General features: G+C 58.6%; 1 protein-coding gene across 1 annotated transcript in view; it reads right to left on the reverse strand.

The window, feature by feature from the left end:
• psmd4a (proteasome 26S subunit ubiquitin receptor, non-ATPase 4a) overlaps positions 1-18,663 on the reverse strand; it is a 33,361-nt gene that overhangs the window by 12,816 nt on the left and 1,882 nt on the right. The window contains exons 2-5 of the mRNA XM_070868595.1: positions 6,376-6,516; positions 4,995-5,109; positions 3,666-3,752; positions 1,946-2,014 (exon numbers count right to left, since the gene is read on the reverse strand). Of these exons, the coding sequence (XP_070724696.1) occupies positions 1,946-2,014; positions 3,666-3,752; positions 4,995-5,109; positions 6,376-6,516 (412 nt within the window). The remainder of the gene's footprint in view (positions 1-1,945; positions 2,015-3,665; positions 3,753-4,994; positions 5,110-6,375; positions 6,517-18,663) is intronic.

Genomic DNA, 18,663 nt, shown 5'->3' on the forward strand with positions numbered 1-18,663 from the left:
GGGGGTTACAGAGCTAGGGAGGGGTGTAGGGGCTGGAGGAGGTTACAGAGATAGGGAGGGGTGTAGGGGCTGGAGGAGGTTACAGAGATAGGGAGGGGTGTAGGGGCTGGAGGAGGTTACAGAGATAGGGAGGGGTGTAGGGGCTGGAGGTGGCTACAGAGATAGGGAGGGGTGTAGGGGCTGGAGGAGGTTACAGAGATAGGGAGGGGTGTGGGGGCTGGAGGAGGTTACAGAGATAGGGAGGGGTGTATGGGCTGGAGGAGGTTACAGAGATAGGGAGGGGTATAGGGGCTGGAGGAGGTTACAGAGATAGGGAGGGGTGTAGGGGCTGGAGGAGGTTACAGAGATAGGGAGGGGTGTAGGGGCTGGAGGAGATTACAGAGATAGGGAGGGTTGTAGGGGCTGGAGGAGGTTACAGAGATAGGGAAGGGTGTAGGGGCTGGAGGAGGTTACAGAGATAGGGAGGGGTGTAGGGGCTGGAGGAGCTTAGAGATAGGGAGGGGTGTAAGGGCTGGAGGATGTTACAGAGATAGGGAGGGGTGTAGGGGCTGGAGGAGGTTACAGAGATAGGGAGGGGTGTAGGGGCTAGAGGAGGTTACAGAGATAGGGAGGGGTGTAGGGGCTGGAGGTGGTTACAGAGATAGGGAGGGGTGTAGGGGCTGGAGGAGGTTACAGAGATAGGGAGGGATGTAGGGGCTGGAGGAGGTTACAGAGATAGGGAGGGGTGTAGGGGCTGGAGGTGGCTACAGAGATAGGGAGGGGTGTAGGGGCTGGAGGAGGTTACAGAGATAGGGAGGGGTGTGGGGGCTGGAGGAGGTTACAGAGATAGGGAGGGGTGTATGGGCTGGAGGAGGTTACAGAGATAGGGAGGGGTATAGGGGCTGGAGGAGGTTACAGAGATAGGGAGGGGTGTAGGGGCTGGAGGAGGTTACAGAGATAGGGAGGGGTGTAGGGGCTGGAGGAGATTACAGAGATAGGGAGGGGTGTAGGGGCTGGAGGAGATTACAGAGATAGGGAGGGTTGTAGGGGCTGGAGGAGGTTACAGAGATAGGGAGGGGTGTAGGGGCTGGAGGAGCTTAGAGATAGGGAGGGGTGTAAGGGCTGGAGGATGTTACAGAGATAGGGAGGGGTGTAGGGGCTGGAGGAGGTTACAGAGATAGGGAGGGGTGTAGGGGCTAGAGGAGGTTACAGAGATAGGGAGGGGTGTAGGGGCTGGAGGTGGTTACAGAGATAGGGAGGGGTGTAGGGGCTGGAGGATGTTAGAGAAAAGGAGGGGTGTAGGGGCTGCAGGAGGGAGGGGAGTGGGCGAGGGTCATGGAGGGATTTGAGCACTTGGCTGAGAATATTAGCAACCGAGGCGTTGTCGGATGGGGGGAGTCAGAGAGTGATTCACCTCCCCTCCCCAGGTGCCAAGGACCTTGTGTCTGTTCCCTCCCCTCTCCACAGGGAGATGGTGACGGGCGCGAGGATTGAGGTGCCAGTCGCCCTCCGGTGCCAACCCCCGAGTGGCCCATCTTCATACGACTGGCGGCACTCTCCAGGAAGGGGGAACGGGGGCTTGTGATCTAAGCAGTGATCGGGGCTGGGGAACCCTGGCAGATTTCCCCCACACCCCTGCCTCCCTCTCCCCCAAGCCCAGCAACCCCTCACGTTGGATACTTTTGGATTTGGCTACACGCTGCAGAGAAGGGAACCATTACTACCCCCCTCCCCCAAAGTAATCCTGGCCTGCGTACTGTATCTGACAAGATTAGCAGAATCGCAGCAGCCGCAAATGAACTGTGATAGCATTTACAACAGTCCGCCGTGGTAATCATAACCTCAGCTCTGGTTCCCTCCCCGCGTCACAGCACTGGCCCGTTCCTGGCTCCCCTCGACCCATCTTCAACCCCCCCCCCCTCGCTCCACCATTCTCCTCCCCACACCCCCCCACCCCCCAGCTCACCTCCTCGCCGAAGTTCACGATATCCACGTTCACCTTCTCTTTCTTCAGCCTCTTTGCCAACTTGACCAGCTGTGAGGAGGAGAGGACAGATTCAAATAAACGCACACGGCCACGACAGAGGGCACTGCCTCGACAAAATGTGCTGCCCCCCCCCCCGGACCTGTGCCCAGCGACCCTTTGCTGCTGTAAACGAGTCCATGGCCACTAGCTGTCGCCTGCTGCACGGCTGAGGTGCCCGCTTGTCAAGTGCAAATCCAGACAAGCAATGGCAGGCTATTCGACTGTTGGGGGCATCACAAAAATTAACCCACTGAGCCACGGCAGGGGTCTGGAGAAAGAAGTGGGTTTGCTGCCCCAGTACAAACTTTACGAAAGAGCTCGGCATCATTTTGGTAGCGCTCTCGGTGTTTGAGTTAGGAGATTGTGGTGCTCGGGCCCCAAGTCAGCAACTGAGCAGCGATCCAGCACTGAGCAAATCCGAGGCACAACTACGATAAAAACACTGGGTGGTACAATCAGAGGGGGCAAGTGGAGGGGAGTAACAGGAAACAGGGAGACCGCCACAAAACGCTTTACAGCCAATGAAGCACCTTTTTGGAGTGCAGTCACTGTTGTAGTGTATAAAACGAGGCAGCCAATTTGCGCACAGCAAGCTCCCACACACAGCAATGTGATAATGACCCGGATCATCTGTTTTAGTGATGTTGATTGAGGGATAAATATTGGGCCCAGGACACCGGGGAGAACTCCCCCTGCTCTTCTTCCAATAGTGGCCCCGGGATCTTTTACATCCACCCGAGAGGGCAGACGGGGCCTCGGTTTAACGTTTAATCCGAAAGATGGCACCTCCGACAGTGCGGCGCTCCCTCAGCACTGGCTCAACAACAGTGCGGCGCTCCCTCAGTACGGCCCCTCCGACAGTGCGGCGCTCCCTCAGCACCGCCCCTCCGACAGTGCGGCGCTCCCTCAGCACCGCCCCTCCGACAGTGCGGCGCTCCCTCAGTACTGCCCCTCCGATAGTGCGGTGCTCCCTCAGCACCGCCCCTCCGACAGTGCGGCGCTCCCTCAGCACCGCCCATCCGACAGTGCGGCGCTCCCTCAGCACCGCCCCTCCGACAGTGCGGCGCTCCCTCAGCAATGCCCCTCCGACAGTGCGGCGCTCCCTCAGCACCGCCCCTCCGACAGTGCGGCGCTCCCTCAGCACCGGCCCTCCGACAGTGCGGCGCTCCCTCAGCACCGGCCCTCCGACAGTGCGGTGCTCCCTCAGCAATGCCCCTCCGACAGTGCGGCACTCCCTCAGTACTGCCCCTCCGACAGTGCGGCACTCCCTCAGCAATGCCCCTCCGACAGTGCGCCGCTCCCTCAGCATCGCCCCTCCGACAGTGCGGCGCTCCCTCAGCACTGGCACTGGGAGTGCCAGCCTGGGATTATGGGGCTCGAGTCCCTGGAACAGGACTTAAACCCACGACCTGCTGACTCGGGAGCGAGGGGGCGAGTTCTGCCCGCTGAGCCACGGCTGGCAAGCCTCCTGAATATCTAACACCCAGACACCAGGATGAGCAGCAGGCAGCGAAAGAGCCTGTAATTGCAAACCAACCCCAAACAATTCTCGAACATCGAGTGAGGTTTTACGTGGATTTTAGAAGCGAAAACTTCAACAAAGAGATGAGATCCAGGATGGCAGGGCTGGGCCAGCAACAGCGACCTGGTCTTTACTCACATCCTTCTCGTTATCTTCCACCGGGCTTCCGACAAACACAATGATCCTCGTTTTGTGGTTCTTCCCCTGACGATGTTTAAGAGCCAACTGAAAAAAAGGAGACACATTTGCATCGAATTACATCGAGTGTACGGCACAGAAACAGGCCATTGGGCCCCACCGCTCCGTGCCGGGGTTTATGCTCCACACCAGCCCCCCCCCCCACCCCTCTCCATCTCACCCCCATCCCCATATCCTTCCATTCCTTTCTCCCTCATGGCTTCCCCTTAAATGCATCGATACTACTCGCCTCAACCCCTCCCTGGGGCAGCGAGTTCCACATTCTCACCGCTCTCTGGGTAAAGAAGTTTCTCCTGAATTCCCCGTTGGATTTATTGGTGACTGTCTGATATTGATGGCCCCTGGTTCTGGTCTCTCCCACACAAGGGGAAATATCTTTTCTACGTCCACCCTATCGAACCCCTTCATAATCTTAAAGGCCTCTATTAGGTCACCCCGCAGCCCTCTCTCTTTTTTTAAAGAGACATGAGCCCCAGTCCGTTCACCCTTCCCTGATAATTATAACCTCAGTCCTGGTATCATTGTTGTAAAAGTTATGCAACTTCTCCACTTCAGAGATTCCAACAGCAGCACATGGTTAAAAAAAGACCAGGCTCGAGGGGCTGAATGGGCCTCCTCCTGTTCCTGTGTAACAGGCTCGAGGGGCTGAATGGACCTCCTCCTGTTCCTGTGTAACAGGCTCGAGGGGCTGAATGGGCCTCCTCCTGTTCCTGTGTAACAGGCTCGAGGGCCGAATGGACCTCCTCCTGTTCCTGTGTAACAGGCTCGAGGGGCTGAATGGGCCTCCTCCTGTTCCTGTGTCACAGGCTCGAGGGGCTGAATGGCCACCTGTTCCTGTGTAACAGGCTCGAGGGACTGAATGGACCTCCTCCTGTTCCTGTGTAACAGGCTCGAGGGGCTGAATGGACCTCCTCCTGTTCCTGTGTAACAGGCTCGAGGGGCTGAATGGGCCTCCTCCTGTTCCTGTGTCACAGGCTCGAGGGGCTGAATGGCCACCTGTTCCTGTGTAACAAGCTTGAGGGGCTGAATGGGCCTCCTCCTGTTCCCATCTAACACCACTAAATCAGATGATCTGGGTCATCATCTCATCGCTGTGTGTGGGAGCTTGCTGTGCGCAAATTGGCCGCCTCGTTTCCCACATTGCAACAGTGACTACACTTCAAAAACAAAATGAAGTACTTGATTGTCTGTAAAGCGTTTTGGGAGGGCCCGAGGCGACGAGAGGGGCTCTGCGAATATGGCTCTGTCCCTCGCGGAGGTCTCACTTACGTGCGCGACTCGGATGCCGGTGCAGAAGCTGATTTTCCCCGTGGGCTGGACGGCGTGCAGCTTGGACAGAATCCGCCCCGTGTCAGGGGTCAAGGTGGTGAGCACCTCGCAGTTACTGTAACCAGAGCGAGAGGGAGAAAGTGGGGCCCGGTTAGAACGCAACAACTCAAACGGCCCAGGGCGCTTCACACCAGTGTTACAAGGCAAAAGTTTAACACCGAGCCACACTAGAAATGATATGGGTGGATCTCCAAATGCTGGGTCAAAGAGGGAGGTTTTAAGGAGCGTCTTGAAGGAGGAGAGAGAGAGGCGGAGAGGTTTAGGGAGTGAATTCCAGAGCTTGAAGCCCAGGCAACAGAACCAATGGTGGAGCGATTATAATCAGGGATGCTCAGGAGGGCAGAATTAGAGGAGCGCAGTTATCTCGGGGGGTTGTGGGGCTGGAGGAGGTTACAGAGATAGGGAGGGGTGTAGGGGCTGGAGGGGGTTACAGAGATAGGGAGGGGTGTAGGGGGTAACAGAGATAGAGAGGGGTGTAGGGGCTGGAGGAGGTTACAGAGATAGGGAGGGGCGAGGGCCACAGAGGGATTTGAAAACAAAGGATGAGAATTTAGAAATCAAGGCGTTGCTTAACCGGGAGCCAAATGTAGGCCAGCGAGCACAGGGGGTGATGGGTGAGCGGGACTCGGTGCGAGTTAGGACACGGGGACAGCGAGCACAGGGGGTGATGGGTGAGCGGGACTCGGTGCGAGTTAGGACACGGGGGCAGCGAGCACAGGGGCTGATGGGTGAGCGGGACTCAGTGCGAGTTAGGACACGGGGCAGCGAGCACAGGGGGTGATGGGTGAGCGGGACTCGGTGCGAGTTAGGACACGGGGACAGCGAGCACAGGGGGTGATGGGTGAGCGGGACTCGGTGCGAGTTAGGACACGGGGACAGCGAGCACAGGGGGTGATGGGTGAGCGGGACTCGATGCGAGTTAGGACACGGGGACAGCGAGCACAGGGGGTGATGGGTGAGCGGGACTCGGTGCGAGTTAGGACACGGGGACAGCTGAGTTTTGGATCACCTTGAGTTTACGTAGGGTGGAATGTGAGAGGCTGGGCGGGGAGAGCATTGGTGTTAAGTCTATAGCGCCTTTAATGTTGTAAAACGTCCATAGCGCCTTTAATGTTGTAAAACGTCCCAAGGTGCTTCACAGGAACGATCAGACAAATGTCGACACCGAGCCACACAGGGAGATATTAGGGACAGGCGACCAAAAGCTGGGTCAAAGAGGGCGGTTTTAAGGAGCGCCTTAAAGGAGGAGAGAGAGGTGGAGAGGTTTCGGGACAGGAAAGGGGGACCTTGTTAACGGGGGCTCCACGGAGGAGACACTTACTTGGCGAGCGTGATGAGCCCCACATTGTTCTCGGGATTGCTACGTGTTTTTGAATGGCAGACGATGTTGACGGCATCTTGCTGTGCTTGAAGCCTGGTTGGCAGGAAGTCCCCATTCCTCATATATTCACTGTTGTCGACACTGCGACCAAGGGAAGGGGAAAAGAGGAGACGACGGTTAGATAGGAGCACAGCTTTACAGCGCTGAAACTGCCCGCTGCGGCCATTTCAAACGTTTCATCGGGATCCGGTTCAGTCTTGCCTGCCTTGTGACTTCAACACAGGAACGGGCCATTCAGCCCCTCGATCCTGTTCTGCTATTCAATGAGATCACGGCTTATGTGCATTTATCTGCCTTTGCTCCCTAGCCCTTACCGAAAAGGAATTTATCCACCTCAGTCTTGAAATTTTTCAGTTAAAAAAAAATATTCGTTCCTGGGATGTGGGCGTCGCTGGCCAAGGCCGGCATTTATTGCCCATCCCTAATTGCCCCTCGAGGAGGTGGTGGTGAGCCGCCTTCTTGAACCGCTGCAGTCCGTGTGGTGAAGGTGCTCCCACAGTGCTGTTAGGGAGGGAGTTCCAGGATTGTGACCCCAGCGACGATGAAGGAACGACCGATATATTTCCAAGTCGGGATGGTGTGTGACTCGGAGGGGAACGTGGAGGGGGTGGTGTTCCCATGCGCCTGCTGCCCTTGTCCTTCTAGGCGGGTAGAGGTCGCGGGTTTGGGAGGTTTCCAATGGGTGGGTTTCCAATTTACCCGTTCACCCCCCCCCCCCTCAAGTCTCAACAGCTTTTTGGGGGAAGAATGTCCCAGATTTCCACTCCCCTTTGTGTGAAGAAGTGCTCCCGACTGCAATGTATTTGCTTCATGGATTCTTTGCTTAAGAATTAATAGCAACACATTGCTATTCAGAACTAGTTGGTTTATTAGCAAAAGGTTTAACAATCTCACGACACATTACCAGTTCATACAAACATAGAAAGTAGGTGCAGGAGTAGGCCATTCGGCCCTCCGAGCCTGCACCACCATTCAATATGATCATGGCTGATCATGCAACTTCAGCACCCCATTCCTGCTTTCTCTCCATACCCCTCGATCCCTTTAGCTGTAAGGGCCACATCTAACTCCCTTTTGAATATGTCCAATGAACTGGCCTCAACAACTTTCTGTGGTAGAGAATTCCACAGGTTCACAATTCTCTGAGTGAAGAAGTTTCTCCTCATCTCGGTCCCAAATGGCTTACCCCTTATCCTTAGACTGTGACCCCTGGTTCTGGACTTCCCCAACATCGGGAACATTCTTCCTGCGTCTAACCTGTCCAATCCCGTCAGAACTTTCTAAGTTTCTATGAGATCCCCTCTCGTTCTTCTAAATTCCAGTGAATATAAGCCTAGCCGATCCAGTCTTTCTTCATATGTCAGTCCATCCCAGGAATCAGTCTGGTGAATCTTCGCTGCACTCCCTCAATAGCAAGAATGTCCTTCCTCAGATTAGGAGACCAAAACTGTACACAATATTCCAGGTGAGGCCTCACCAAGGCCCTGTACAACTGCAGTAAGACCTCCCTGCTCCTATACTCAAATCCCCTCGCTATGAAGGCCAACATACCATTTGCCTTCTTCACTGCCTGCTGTACCTGCATGCCAACTTTCAATGACTGATGTACCATGACACCCAGGTCTCGTTGCACCTCCCCTTTTCCTAATCTGTCACCATTCAGATAATGTTCTAAACTTTGTGTTTTTGCCACCAAAGTGGAACATCACGTGACTGGCTAAGCCACTCACAATGTACCTGTAAACCTGTGAGCATATTCACAGGGGCATACGTTACACCGACATCACCCGTGAACAAATGTTCACGTTCTGCCGCCACATTCTGGGCCCCCAGTACCAGAGGAAATACTTCCTCTGCATCGGACGCATCGAATCCTTTAACAGGGAGCGGGGGCCCCTCCCAGCTTTTAGCCTCACCTCCAGCAGCTCTAACCAAAAGAACTCCAGCTCTGGTCTCAAACCCTCGCACCACTCCCCACACGTCCCCTCAACAGGCGCATTCAGGATTTCACAAACAAACACTCGCACACTTCCAGCTCATTTGCGGGCTCTCACGTATTGGGGGTTGGAGTCGTGACGTGAACTTTCTCCGCCAGAGTTACCGTCTCACACCGACCCGACTCTCTCGGTTATTTTACAGAGAGAAAGCAAGGTTGCTGCATATGCTAATATTAACTGATGGGACGAGTGTCATTTTATTGTGGCCTCAGCCCTTTCTGGTTAGATACAGGAACAGTGCGCCCAATTCTGGGCACCACACTTTAGGAAGGATGTCACGGCCTTGCAGGGGCTGCGGAGATTTTTACTGGAATAGTACCAGGGATGAGGGACTTCAGTTACGTGGAGCGACTTATTAAATGACGGAGCAGGCTCAAGTGGCCAGCTGGCCTACTCCTGCTCCTATTTCTTATGTTATTAGAACTCCCTCTACATTCCACCCCAAGACGCACCAGCTCCGACCCCGGCAGATGGAGTATAATGTCGGAAAGTGTGAGGTCATGCACATTGGCAGAAAAAAATCAAAGAGCAAGTTATGGAGAAAGATTGCAAAGTGCTGCAGTACAGCGGGACCTGGGGGTACTTGTGCATGAAACACACACGGTTAGTATGCAGGTACAGCAAGTGATCAGGAAGGCCAACGGAATCTTGGCCTTTATTGCAAAGGGGATGGAGTATAAAAGCAGGGAAGTCTTGCTACAGTTATACAGGGTATTGGTGAGGCCACACCTGGAATACTGCGTGCAGTTTTGGTTTTCATATTTACGAAAGGATATACTTGCTTTGGAGGCAGTTCAGAGAAGGTTCACTCGGTTGATTCCGGGGATGAGGGGGTTGACTTATGAGGAAAGGTTGAGGAGGTTGGGCCTCTACTCATTGGAATTCAGAAGAATGAGAGGTGATCTTATCGAAACGTATAAGATTATGAGGGGGCTCGACAAGGTGGATGCAGAGAGGATGTTTCCACTGATGGGGGAGACTAGAACCAGGGGGCACGATCTTAGAATAAGGGGCCGCCCATTTAAAACTGAGTTGAGGTGAAATTTCTTCTCTCAGAGGGTTGTAAATCTGTGGAATTCGCTGCCTCAGAGAGCTGTGGAAGCCGGGACATTGAATAAATTTAAGACAGAAACAGACAGTTTCTTGACCAATAAGGGGGCGGGCAGGGAAGTGGAGCTGAGTCCATGATCGGATCAGCCATGATCGTATTAAATGGCGGAGCAGGCTCGAGGGGCCGAATGGCCGACTCCTGCTCCTATTTCTTATATTCTCACTGCCCTCACATATTTCTCACATCGACCACTGGGGTTACCAACTCTGCTGGGACATATTCCTGGAGGTTTCATCACATGACCGCCTGCCGACAAACGCTCCCCCCCCATTAGCCGTTTACTCCCCGTCTCCAATATTTTGTTAACGAATAAACAAAAAAAAAGTGTTAAAAAAAATGAATTCCTCTCGGAGGATGAGAATGAGGAGGTGCGATATAAACTGAAGAGTTCAATTCTAAAGGGGGTGCACGAACAGACAGACCTGGGGGTATGTGTGCACAAATCGTTGAAGGTGGCAGGGCAGCTTTAGAAAGCGGTTAAAAAGGCTCATGGGATTCATAAATTGAGGCATAGAGTACAAAAGCAAGGAAGTGATGATCAACCCTTTATAAATCACTGGTTCGGCCCCAACTGTGTCCAATACTGGGCACCGCACTTTAGGGAGGATGTGAAGGCCCTGGGGGAGGGAGTGGAGGAGATTGACCAGAATGGTCCCGGGGATGTGGGACTTCAGTGACGGGGAGAGACTGGAGAAGCTGGGGTTGTTCTCCTTGGAGCAGAGAAGGGAGATTTAATCGAGGGGTTCACTATCACGAGGGGTTTTGAGGAGTAAATCAGGAGAGACTGTTCCCGGGGGCAGGAGGGTGGGTACCCAGGGGGACACAGATCGGCGATGGAACCAGAGGGGGGAGATGGGGAGAATGTGTTTTGACGCAGCGAGTTGTTGTGATCGGGAACGCGCTGCCTGAAAGGGCGGTGGGAGCAGATTCAATCGGGACTTTCAATCCGGGAATTGGGTAAATACTGGGCGGGGAGAAATGTGCCGGGCTGTGGGGAAAGAGCAGGGAGGAGGGGGACTGATTGGATCGCTCTGTCACAGAGCCGGCACAGGCCCGATGGCCTCCTCCTGTGCCGTAAGATTCGGTGATCTGAACACAGGTGGCCGCTGTCCTCTGAGTGGCCCGCCTACACAGGAGACTCGGTGAGCACCGGCGAGCTCTTTGACTGCACGGGGCATCACAGGCCAGCACCGACTCGGTGCTCTTCGGAGGGCTCCATGCAGGCAGTTTCCAGCGGAGGTCAGGAGGCGGGGACCCCGGACAATTTTCCCTCCCTTAACTCGGGGGGGGGGGGGGTCAAGGCGACATGTCCGAGAGCAGATCTCAAACCGGGGGAAATGGAACCGGCGGCCACAGCGAGGGAACGCCATCGCCTCCTGAGCACCCCCTCCAAGTCGCACTTCCTGAACCATCGCTGCTCCAAGGAGAACTGAACAGCTTTTTCCAGTCTCTCCGCGTGACTCCCTGCCGGACAAGGACTGCGGCGGTTCGGGAAGCGGCATCACCAGCCCAGTCTCCGAGGGCAGCAGGACGCCCGTGGAAGAGAAGAATTAGGAGCACGAGTCGGCCATTCGGCCCCTCGAGCCTGCTCCGCCATTCAATGAGATCCTGGTTTCTCAACTCCACTTTCCCGTCCGATCCCTCGATTCCCTTAATTTTCAAAAATCTAGCAATCTCGGCCTCGAATATACTCAACGACTGAGCCTCCACAGCCCTCTGGGGCAGAGAATTCCAAAGATTCACCCCCCTCTGAGTGAAGAAATTCCTCCTCATCTCAGTCCTCAATGGCTGACCCCTTATCCTGAGACTGTGACCCCCCTGGTTCTAGACTCCCCAGCATGGGGGGAAACACCCTCCCTGCATCTACCCTGTAAGAATTCTCGTCCCAAGTCAGAGCATGCACTTTGAGGAGTGCAGGGGAGGAAATCAAGGTGGGATTGTCGTTAGATCCTCAATGATGTCCAACGGAGAGGGGTGGGGGGGGGGGAAGTGACCTGCATTTATGCCGACAGGAGAAGACTGGACCTTCTGAACATTCACTGCTGGGGCTTCAGCAAGGTTCCAACACAGGCTCATTGTGTTAAAACACCCACACACACACACACACACAGAAACAGGCAGCCTCCTCACAGGAGAGAAGCCACAAAGGCAATCTCTGTCTGGCCCCGTCCTCTGTCTTGTGTGTTACGGTCCCAGCCTATGCCGGGCACTGCCACACTGACTGCCAACTTGACAGGGTTGATGCAGGGAGGGTGTTTCCCCCCGGGGCTGGGGAGTCTAGAACCAGGGGTCACACAGTCTCAGGATAAGGGGTCGGCCATTTAGGACTGAGATGAGGAGGAATTTCTTCACTCAGGGTGGTGAATCCTTGGAATTCTCTGCCCCAGAGGGCTGTGGAGGCTCAGTCGTTGAGTATATTCAAGGCTAGCGATAGATTTTTGGATATTAAGGGAATCAAGTGATTATGGGGACAGTGTTGAGAAAGAATTGCATTTCTATAGCACCTTTCACGACCACCAGATGTCTCAAAGCACTTTTTGAGATAGAAGATCAACCAGGATCTTATTGAATGGCGGAGCAGGCTCAAGGGACCGAATCCTGCCCCTAATTCTAATGTTTTTATCCGGCCCACCACGATCTGTTGCAGGAGGGACCTCAGTTATCCACTCGGCATCTCAGGTGCCCATCAAATAGATTGGCCAAACTTGACGGCTTTTGCCGCCATACAGGACAGCAGCAACTGCATTATGCGTTCTTGGCGAAGGACGGACATTCAGTGCTGGGGAACAGAACATTGCGTCAGTTCAGGAATACGGTGTTACCATCGAGCTCCCCCCCCCCCACTCCCCCGGGCAGCACAGTACAGCTCCTTCCACGTTGCACCAACAACTGAACACGGTGTCCCTCTGTGCTGCGAGTAAAATGGGTTTATAACGTCACCACTACCCAGCACGGGAACTGGGTAGCTTCTTCCAAGCAAGTTTCCTCCTCAAACACGGAGCGCCGTCTCTCCACGCCGGTGTAACAGTATCCATCTCTCATCAGATAGCCAATCGTCGACGGGTTGGTGCGACGGCCGATGTTCATGAGGACTGGGATTGAGGCTGCACCGATCTCATTCGGCCTTGCGGGTCACATGTTCGACAAGCTCACCCCCCCCCCCCCCCTGCAAAAACTTGCATTTATATACTGCCTTTAGCATAGTAAAAAAAGACCCAAGGCGCTTCACAGGAGTGTTACCAGACCAGATTTGACACTGAGCCCCGCAAGATATTCAGACAGGGAACCAGAAGCTGGGTCAAAAAGGTAGGTTTTAAGGGGCGTCTTAAAAGGAGGGGGGGGGGGAAAAGAGGTTTCGGGAGGGAGTTCCAGAGATTGGGACCCAGGCAACAGAAGGCACGGCCGCCAATGGTGGAGCGATGGAAATCGGGGGATGCGCAAGAGGCTAGAATTAGAGGAGCAGAGATCTGAGAAGGCTGTAGGGAGGGAGGGGGGGGGGGGGTGTATAGGGGCTGGAGGAGGTTACAGAGATAGGGAGGGGTGTAGGGGGCTGCAGGAGGTTACAGAGATAGGGAGGCGTGTAGGGGTTGCAGGAGGCTACAGAGATAGGGAGGGTGTAGGGGCTGGAGGAGGTTACAGAGATAGGGAGGGGTGTAGGGGCTGGAGGAGGTTACAGAGATAGGGAGGGGTGTAGGGGCTGGAGGAGGTTACAGAGATAGGGAGGGGTGTAGGGGCTGGAGGAGGTTACAGAGATAGGGAGGGGTGTAGGGGCTGGAGGAGGTTACAGAGATAGGGAGGGGTGTAGGGGTTGCAGGAGGTTACAGAGATAGGGAGGGTGTTAGGAGGTTACAGACATAGGGAGGGGGGCGAGGGTGGTGGAGATTTTAACATGCACTGCTGTGAACGCAAGTCCGAGAGAGCAGAACGATGTAGGAGGGTGTCCAGAGCATAGAGGGCCAGTACCTCCCGCAATGATTGTGGTAAACAAAGGCCTAAGTGACGAGTCTTCTGACACACGAACACTTCGCCATCAGCTGCTGACTCAACCTCTGGACACCTCCTATTTTTACTTCCATCTGTCATACCCTTCAGGACAGAAATATACACATGGAGATAGACGTACTTATAACAAGTACACACCAGCAGTTTAATAAACAGAGACGGGAAGAAACATTTGATTTTGAATAAATTTGAAAGCAAAAGTTAGACAGTGCCCCAGCCAAAAGGATTTAAATTTCAGAAACACAATGAAAATCAAAAGGCAAAAAAAAGTCTTAGAGACCAGATGTGACAACTAGAGAGACAGGAGTTTGACCTCTTAACAGGGGAGTGGGGAATCGGGGGAAAGAGTGGGGAATCGGGGGAAAGAGGGGGGGGGGGGGAGAGTGGGGATCGGGGGAAAGAGGGGGGGGGGGAGAACTGGGGAAGAGAGGGGGGGGGGAAAGAGAGAGAGAGGGGGGGGGGGAGAAAGAGAGAGAGGAGGGGGGGGAAGAGAGAGAGGAGAGGGGGGGGGGAAGAGAGAGAGGAGAGGGGGGGGGAAGAGAGAGAGGAGAGGGGGGGGGGAAGAGAGAGAGGAGAGGGGGGGGGGAAGAGAGAGAGGAGAGGGGGGGGGAAGAGAGAGGGAGAGGGGGGGGGAAGAGAGAGAGGAGAGGGGGGGGGAAGAGAGAGAGGAGAGGGGGGGGGAAGAGAGAGAGGAGAGGGGGGGGGGAAGAGAGAGAGGAGAGGGGGGGGGGAAGAGAGAGAGGAGAGGGGGGGGGAAGAGAGAGAGGAGAGGGGGGGGGGAAGAGAGAGAGGAGAGGGGGGGGGGAAGAGAGAGAGGGAGAGGGGGGGGAAGAGAGAGAGGAGAGGGGGGGAAGAGAGAGAGGAGAGGGGGGGGAAGAGAGAGAGGAGAGGAGGGGGGAAGAGAGAGAGGAGAGGAGGGGGGAAGAGAGAGAGGAGAGGGGGGGAGGAAAGAGAGGGGGGGAGGAAGAGAGGGGGGGAGGAAAGAGAGGGGGGGGGAGGAAAGAGAGGGGGGGAGGAAAGAGAGGGGGGAGGAAAGAGAGGGGGGGAGGAAGAGAGAGGGGGGAGGAAGAGAGGGGGGGGAGGAAAGAGAGGGGGGGAGAGAACTGGGAAAGAGAGGGGGGGAGGAAGAGAGGGGGGGAGGAAAGAGAGGGGGGGAGGAAAGAGAGGGGGGGAGGAAAGAGAGGGGGGGAGGAAAGAGAGGGGGGGAGGAAAGAGAGGGGGGGGAGGAAAGAGAGGGGGGGGAGGAAAGAGAGGGGGGGGAGGAAAGAGAGGGGGGGGGAGGAAAGAGAGGGGGGGGAGGAAAGAGAGGGGGGAGGAGAGAGGGGGGGGAGGAAAGAGAGGGGGAGGAAAGAGAGGGGGGGGAGAAGAGAGGGGGGGAGGAAAGAGAGGGGGGGAAGGGAAAGAGAGGGGGGGGAGGAAAGAGAGGGGGGGGGGAAAGAGAGGGGGGGGAGGAAAGAGAGGGGGGGAGGAAAGAGAGGGGGGGGAGGAAAGAGAGGGGGGGAGGAAAGAGAGGGGGGGGAGGAAAGAGAGGGGGGGGAGGAAAGAGAGGGGGGGGAGGAAAGAGAGGGGGGGGAGGAAAGAGAGGGGGGGGGAGAGAACTGGGGAAAGAGAAGGGGGGGAGAGAACTGGGGGGAAAGAGAAGGGGGGGAGAGAACTGGGGGGAAGAGAACTGGGGAAAGAGAAGGGGGGGAGAGACTGGGAAAGAGAAGGGGGGGGAGAACTGGGGAAAGAGAAGGGGGGGGAGAACTGGGGAAAGAGAAGGGGGGGGGAGAACTGGGGAAAGAGAAGGGGGGGGAGAACTGGGGAAAGAGGAGGGGGGGGGGAGAACTGGGGAAAGAGGAGGGGGGGGAGAACTGGGGAAAGAGGAGGGGGGGAGAACTGGGGAAAGAGGAGGAGGGGGGGAGAACTGGGGAAAGAGGAGGGGGGAGAACTGGGGAAAGAGGAGGGGGGGGAAACTGGGGAAAGAGGAGGGGGGGAGAACTGGGGAAAGAGGAGGAGGAGGGGGAGAACTGGGGAAAGAGGAGGGGGAGAACTGGGAAAGAGGAGGGGGGGGAAACTGGGGAAAGAGGAGGGGGGAGAACTGGGGAAAGAGGAGGAGGGGGGGGAGAACTGGGGAAAGAGGAGGGGGGAAACTGGGGGGGGGGGGAAACTGGAGAGGGGGGGAAACTGGGGGGGGGGGGAACTGGGGGAGGGGGGGAAACTGGGGGAGGGGAAACGGGGGAGGGGGGGGAAACTGGGGGAGGGGGGGGGGGGAAACTGGGGGAGGGGGGGGAAACTGGGGGAGGGGGGGGGAAACTGGGGGAGGGGGGGAAACTGGGGGAGGGGGGGAAACTGGGGGAGGGGGGGGAAACTGGGGGAGGGGGGGAAACTGGGGGAGGGGGGGGGAAACTGGGGAGGGGGGGAACTGGGGAGGGGGGGGGAACTGGGGGAGGGGGGGGGGAAACTGGGGGAGGGGGGGGGGAAACTGGGGGAGGGGGGGGGAACTGGGGGAGGGGGGGGGAAACTGGGGAGAACTGGGGGAGGGGGGGGAAACTGGGGGAGGGGGGGAAACTGGGGGAGGGGGGGGGAACTGGGGGAGGGGGGGGAAACTGGGGGAGGGGGGAAACTGGGGGAGGGGGGGGAAACTGGGGGAGGGGGGGGGAACTGGGGGAGGGGGGAAACTGGGGGAGGGGGGGAAACTGGGGAGGGGGGGGAAACTGGGGGAGGGGGGGGGAACTGGGGGGAGGGGGGGGGGAAACTGGGGGAGGGGGGGGGAAACTGGGGGAGGGGGGGAAACTGGGGGAGGGGGGAACTGGGGGAGGGGGGGGAACGGGGGAGGGGGGAAACTGGGGGAGGGGGGGAAACTGGGGGAGGGGGGGAAACTGGGGAGGGGGGGAAACTGGGGGAGGGGGGGGAAACTGGGGGAGGGGGGGAAACTGGGGGAGGGGGGGGAAACTGGGGAGGGGGGGGGAAACTGGGGGAGGGGGGGGAACTGGGGGAGGGGGGGGGGAAACTGGGGGAGGGGGGGGAAACTGGGGGAGGGGGGGGAAACTGGGGGAGGGGGGGAAACTGGGGGAGGGGGGGGGAAACTGGGGGAGGGGGGGGAAACTGGGGGAGGGGGGGGGAAACTGGGGGAGGGGGGGAAACTGGGGGAGGGGGGGGGAAACTGGGGGAGGGGGGGGAAACTGGGGGAGGGGGGGGGAACTGGGGGAGGGGGGGAACTGGGGAGGGGGGGAAACTGGGGGAGGGGGGGGGAAACTGGGGGAGGGGGGGGGAAACTGGGGGAGGGGGGGAAACTGGGGGAGGGGGGGGGAAACTGGGGAGGGGGGGAAACTGGGGAGGGGGGGGAAACTGGGGGAGGGGGGGGAAACTGGGGGAGGGGGGGGAAACTGGGGAGGGGGGGAAAACTGGGGGAGGGGGGGGAAACTGGGGGAGGGGGGGGAAACTGGGGGAGGGGGGGGAAACTGGGGGAGGGGGGGGAAACTGGGGGAGGGGGGGGGAAACTGGGGGAGGGGGGGGAAACTGGGGGAGGGGGGGAAACTGGGGAGGGGGGGGAAACTGGGGGAGGGGGGGAAACTGGGGGAGGGGGGGAAACTGGGGGAGGGGGGGAAACTGGGGGAGGGGGGGAAACTGGGGGAGGGGGGGAAACTGGGGGAAGGGGGGGAAACTGGGGGAGGGGGGGGAAACTGGGGGAGGGGGGGGAAACTGGGGGAGGGGGGGGAAACTGGGGGAGGGGGGGGAAACTGGGGGAGGGGGGGGGAAACTGGGGGAGGGGGGGGGGAAACTGGGGGAGGGGGGGGGAAACTGGGGAGGGGGGGGGGAAACTGGGGGAGGGGGGGGAACTGGGGGAGGGGGGGGAAACTGGGGGAGGGGGGGAAACTGGGGAGGGGGGGGAAACTGGGGGAGGGGGGGGAAACTGGGGGAGGGGGGGAAACTGGGGGAGGGGGGGAAACTGGGGGAGGGGGGGAAACTGGGGGAGGGGGGGGAAACTGGGGGAGGGGGGGGAAACTGGGGGAGGGGGGGGAAACTGGGGGAGGGGGGAAACTGGGGGAGGGGGGGAACTGGGGAGGGGGGGGAAACTGGGGGAGGGGGGGAAACTGGGGGAGGGGGGGGAAACTGGGGGAGGGGGGGGAAACTGGGGGAGGGGGGGAAACTGGGGGAGGGGGGGGAAACTGGGGGAGGGGGAACTGGGAGGGGAGAACTGGGGGAGGGGGGGGAGAACTGGGGGAGGGGGGGAGAACTGGGGGAGGGGGGGAGAACTGGGGGAGGGGGGAGAACTGGGGGAGGGGGGGGAGAACTGGGGGAGGGGGGGGAACTGGGGGAGGGGGGGGAACTGGGGGAGGGGGGGGAAACTGGGGGAGGGGGGGAAACTGGGGGAGGGGGGGGGAACTGGGGGAGGGGGGGGAAACTGGGGGAGGGGGGGGAAACTGGGGGAGGGGGGGAAACTGGGGGAGGGGGGGGAAACTGGGGGAGGGGGGGAAACTGGGGGAGGGGGGGAAACTGGGGGAGGGGGGGAAACTGGGGGAGGGGGGGAAACTGGGGGAGGGGGGGAAACTGGGGGAGGGGGGGGAAACTGGGGGAGGGGGGGGAAACTGGGGGAGGGGGGGGAAACTGGGGGAGGGGGGGGAAACTGGGGGAGGGGGGGGAAACTGGGGGAGGGGGGGGAAACTGGGGGAGGGGGGGAAACTGGGGGAGGGGGGGGGAAACTGGGGAGGGGGGGGGAAACTGGGGGGAGGGGGGGGGGAACTGGGGGAGGGGGGGAAACTGGGGGAGGGGGGGAAACTGGGGGAGGGGGGGGAAACTGGGGGAGGGGGGGGGAAACTGGGGGGGGAGAAACTGGGGGAGGGGGGGGAAACTGGGGGAGGGGGAGGAAACTGGGGGAGGGGGAGGAAACTGGGGAGGGGGGGGAAACTGGGGGAGGGGGGGGAAACTGGGGGAGGGGGGGAAACTGGGGGAGGGGGGGGAAACTGGGGGAGGGGGGGGGAAACTGGGGGAGGGGGGGGGAAACTGGGGGAGGGGGGGAAACTGGGGGAGGGGGGGAAACTGGGGGAGGGGGGGGAAACTGAGGGGGGGGGGAAACCTGGGGGAGGGGGAAACTGGGGGAGGGGGGGAAACTGGGGGAGGGGGGGAAACTGGGGG

Source organism: Pristiophorus japonicus, chromosome 30, assembly GCF_044704955.1.
Source record: "Pristiophorus japonicus isolate sPriJap1 chromosome 30, sPriJap1.hap1, whole genome shotgun sequence".
Taxonomy (NCBI): domain Eukaryota; kingdom Metazoa; phylum Chordata; class Chondrichthyes; family Pristiophoridae; genus Pristiophorus; species Pristiophorus japonicus.